Source organism: Penaeus chinensis, chromosome 2 (assembly GCF_019202785.1).
Source record: "Penaeus chinensis breed Huanghai No. 1 chromosome 2, ASM1920278v2, whole genome shotgun sequence".
Taxonomy (NCBI): Eukaryota; Metazoa; Arthropoda; class Malacostraca; order Decapoda; family Penaeidae; genus Penaeus; species Penaeus chinensis.
Genome location: NC_061820.1, coordinates 27,432,085 through 27,437,084, shown reverse-complemented (window position 1 = coordinate 27,437,084; position 5,000 = coordinate 27,432,085). Strand labels below are relative to the sequence as shown.

General features: G+C 42.2%; 1 protein-coding gene across 1 annotated transcript in view; it reads left to right on the top strand.

The window, feature by feature from the left end:
* Positions 1 to 5,000, top strand: part of LOC125034542 (aldo-keto reductase family 1 member A1-like) — a 34,746-nt gene that overhangs the window by 14,186 nt on the left and 15,560 nt on the right. Inside the window, exons 3-8 of the mRNA XM_047626420.1 lie at positions 104 to 176; positions 1,161 to 1,177; positions 1,708 to 1,834; positions 2,173 to 2,294; positions 3,344 to 3,511; positions 4,538 to 4,655. Coding sequence (XP_047482376.1) covers positions 104 to 176; positions 1,161 to 1,177; positions 1,708 to 1,834; positions 2,173 to 2,294; positions 3,344 to 3,511; positions 4,538 to 4,655 — 625 coding nt within the window. The remainder of the gene's footprint in view (positions 1 to 103; positions 177 to 1,160; positions 1,178 to 1,707; positions 1,835 to 2,172; positions 2,295 to 3,343; positions 3,512 to 4,537; positions 4,656 to 5,000) is intronic.

Sequence of the window (5,000 nt, the reverse complement as noted above, 5' to 3'; positions counted from 1 at the left end):
ACACACACGTTGCATCTTTACCCCATAAAACCTTTTTAGCTATAGATGATATAGATGATACATATGAGTATTTACTTGGTCGGGCCTCTCGCCATTTCAACAGACCGTAGAGGTCATGTGGCCCAAAATGCACACCGCGTCCTTCTCGACACCAGGACTTCCAGCTGTGTTGAAAGGTAAGAGTGAGGGAGAGTAAGAAGTCAAGACAGAAGGAAGTCTCAAGCGGGAAGTCACAGCGAGCGCTCGTGCCGTGGGAGGGATCGGGGGTCCTTAGTGTGTTTCGTTCTTCAAGTGACGAGTGACAGCAGTGTATAATCTTAACCTTAAACGGCGAGCATGGAGTGGTGAGGCGACTCTTACAGGTGGGCCAAATTCCACCTTCCTGAGCCTTGGACGTAATATTACGCTACCCGCCTCTTCTTATAAGGACGTAATATAAGGGTTAAAGGCAAGGATATGTTCTGGGCCGCGCTGCCATTTTACAAATTTCATTAGATCACCTACGAATCTCAACAACAGAGATTCTTTACAGGCATCATCATATGTATTATTTTTGACACATAATATTCCATTATATACGTTTTTACCTTGGTTTTGAAACTTCTATCTTACATCATCCTAACCGCTACGTGTCCATCCCCATTCGATTACACACTGGCCGTCTTGTTTCGTATCCTGCTTCGACCTCGGGACCTCCTGTGAATCTCAGACGTTTACGGTTTTCTACGACAGAGCTGTCACGGCGTGTGTGTGTGTGGGGGGGGGGGGGTAGTTTTTTGTACAGCTTTCTAGTAAATGTATTAAATACTATACATGTGCAATTAAATAAATGATTAGGTCTTTTATGTTAGTTACATAAAATTTGCATATTATGAAAAGAAATAATATTTTAATATTACATACTAAAATAATTATGTAATCCTTATCATGAAAAAAATACAAACACATTATATAATAACAGTTATAAAAATCGCCTCATTAACTATTGCAATTTGTATCACATCTAAATTGTTGCACGTTATTAGAAAATAGATAATATTAATGCGCTTGACCACACTTACAATCGGATGATCCAAGTACATATTACAAGTATAATTGCTATGAATTAAATTTCATTTCCATGATGACTGTTCATACCAACAAATATTTTTCGTCTCTAGTATTAGAGAACAAGCACGTATCTAGATTCATTTTTTCCGGCCGTGTATTAAAACATTAAGCGTGTTTTGTTCAGTGATGGTGAAATTGTGTACAAATGGATTTATGTAGATGGCTATATTGTATATCCATATCTACATTTATCCATCTAACCCTATATATGGAGATAGATAGATAGATTGCTAAATAGACTAGGCATGTAGACTGGTATATATAGATACATAAATATTGACATGTTAACACACATACAAACACAGAGAGAGAGAGAGAGAGAGAGAGAGAGAGAGAGAGAGAGAGAGAGAGAGAGAGAGAGAGAGAGAGAGAGAGACTCAGATTATGTATATTCCACATGCTACAGGTCGCAGATACCCCCTTCGTTCGACAAAAAACAAACAAGGCTCGAAATCGACAAATTCAATTACAGAATAACATTAAATCACTTTTTTTTACTTTAATCGAAACATTATATAAACCAATACGGGTAATGAAACATGTGTATAACCTTTGAAACACAACATCATTTTCGATATTGACAATAAAGCATAACAGGCTACCAGTCTCAAGGACAGTCATGTTGCCAAGTACCACCAGACAAAAAACTTAACTTCTACACCAGTGGTGATCTTGAATTGCATCAGACAGCACAGCAGCAACAAACGTGTGCTCGACAATTCAGGTAAAGTTGTTGCTATATATATATATATATATATATATATATATATATATATATATATATATATATATTTTTTTTTTTTTTTTTTTCTGTTATGATTAATTGTGGCATGTACTTCTAATGATGTGATCTCCTTTGGTATAATTTTTCAATTTATATACACCATCCCTTTATTTTCATCAGTTACATCGTCGATATGTATGCACATATTATAATATAACATTCTATATTATTCCACGTGTACATATACTTTCCCTCGGCCGTTCTCTAATATATATGCTAAAACCATGATATAAAGTACACTTCATTATAACTTTCTAATATTTTGTTTTGCTTTACAGGATTTCCAAAACAGCTTATAGGCCTAACAACCATGGGGGACATGACTTCATTGAGTCTTAACTCAGGGTCACGAATTCCTTTGTTGGGGTTTGGTACCGGCAGCCTGGGACCACTGACCCAGGTAATGGTGCTCTTTTTGTTTGTTTGTACTTTTTCTTCTTTGCATTATTATCATTATCATTTATTATCTTCATCATCATCAATGTCGTCATCAGTATCATCATCATCATATTATATTATTATTGTTGTTGTTGTTATTATTATTATTTTTTTTAATATCATTATCACTATCACTCCTCTTCCTCCTTTTCTTCCTCCTCCTCCTCCTCCTCCTCTCCTCCTCCTCCTCCTCCTCCTCCTACTCCTCCTCCTCCTCCTCCTCCTCCTCCTCCTCCTCCTCCTCCTCCTCCTCTTCCAACTCATTCTCAGTCACCTTCTTTTCTTACTCTTCTTCCTCCTTCTTATCTTCCTCTTCCTTCTCCTTTCCCCCTCTTCCTCCTTCTCTTTCTCCTCCTATTCTTCCACTTTTGTCATCCTCTTCCTCTTCTTCATCCTCCTTCTCCTCATTCTTCATCGATTTTATTTCTTATCTTCCTCTTTTCTGTCAATAGTTATTTTCTTTTTAAAAATATGTAATACAAAGAATATTGTTTTTGCCATAGAATATCTAAAATTTTCAAACCAGCAGAAGGGAAATAAAAATCAGTTTTGCAATATTAACGAGACTTGAAAACTTCACCTTTGCAATATTAACGAAAAAAGTTTTAGAATCGAGCATTGACAAGAAATACTTAATGAAAGAAATAACTTTATTTTAGTGAATTTCGTAATAGCACAATATCTTTTATGGTACGCTAATTGAAGTCATGTATAAGTTATAAATATAGGTATGTCTATATGTCCACGCATACACACACACACACACGCAAATACACGCACACACACACACACACACACACACACGCACACACACACACACACACACACACACACACACACACACACACACACACACACACACACACACACACACACACACACACACACACACACACAAATACACACACTCAAAGAAAAAAAAAAAACACGCCCCCTCCCAGACTAACCCAAACATCCGCTACCCCCCCCAACCCCAACCCCACCCGCCCGCCGAAATACCCGCCCCCCCAGATGTCAGACGCAGAGGCCGGGCGAGCGATCGGCGCCGGGCTGGAGTGCGGCTTCCGGCACCTCGACACGGCCGCCTTCTACCGGAACGAGCACGTCATCGGGAGCGTCCTGGGCGAGTGGATCTCGGCAGGAAAGCTCAAGCGGGAGGAGGTGTTTGTGACCACGAAGGTAAGGAGGGAAGGGCGAAGTAGGGAAGGAGGGAGGGACGAGGAAGGGGAGAAAGGAAGGGCGAGGTAAGAGGTGAAGGGGAGGTGAGGAAGGGTTGAGGGAGGGCGAGGAAGGGGAGGAGGGAGGGGCGGGGAAGGGGAGGAGGGAAGGGCGAGGTAGGGAAGGAGGGAGGGGCGAGGAAGGGGAGGAGGGAAGGTTGAGGTAGGGAAGGAGGGAGGGGCGAGGAAGGGGAGGAGGGAAGGGCGAGGTAAGAGGTGAAGGAGAGGTGAAAAAGGGTTGAGGGAGGGCGAGGAAGGGGAGGAGGGAAGGGCGAGGTAAGGGGTGAAGGCAAGGGCGAGGAAGGGAAGGAGGGAGGGGCGAGGAAGGGGTGAAGCAGAGTGCGGGAGAAAGCGAGGGTCCAATTAGGACGAAGGAAAGGGGAGGATGGGCAAAGGGAGCAATGTAATGGTAAGGTAAGAAAGCGAGGGTAAAGAGGGTGCACTGACGGGGGAGGCGAAGGAGAGAGTGGAGATGTAGGCATAGGGAGCGGCGGCGCTAGTGAGGGGGGGGGGGAAGAATGACGAAGGTAAAAAAGGGGGAGGGGGAGGGAGGGCATGAGAGAGGATGGGGGCATGATAGAGGAAGTGGAGAGGTATGAAAGAGGGAGGGGGGGGGGGCATAAGAGAGGAGGGAGGGGCATGAAAGAAGGGAAGAAGAATGAGAGGAGATGAGTATTAAGATGTCTTTGTTTGTTTCGGTTTGTGAATATCAGGGAGAGAAGGGGAGGATGTTTGTGCGAAACGTATGCGCGTTTGTGAATAAGACTGAGGATGGGGATTCCTTTATGTTTGTTTGTGGTAAGAGGGAAGGGGGTATCGCATGTCTTTGTGTATTTGTTTTTTGTCTGTATGTATGAGTGTGCGCCCCTCCTTTGTATACATGCATGAGTGTCAGTTTCTGTTTATGTAGTCGTTATATAACCGTACATACTATTGATGATCTAAACGCATATCGGAAATCACAAGACTTTTCCTTGATCTCCCGCAGCTTCCACCGACCGGCCTCCATGAGAGCAAAGTGGAGGCGTGGATGCTTCGCTCACTGGAACGCTTGAAACTCTCCTATGTGGATCTCTATCTCATCCACTTCCCCGTCGCCATGTTGGGTACGTTATCGCCTTGGTCCATTTTTTTTAACTTTTGATTTATGGTGTATAATTGGCACATTTCTTTGCATAATCAAATGTGGTTTAAAAGGTAAACCACGTAATATATCACAAACTTAAAAGACATAACATCTCGTTATGCTGATTTTCCGTGCTATACCACACACCAGCCGATTATGCCACAGCATGCCACGTTGTTTTCCGATTCTTAAAATTAATGTTTATAATACACAAGACACAATATTTTACACCCAAAATACCCATGACCTAATTCTTTACACCCATGATACACAACCCGGACTTCTTTACACTCAAGAGACACTTCTTTACAATTATCATGTACAA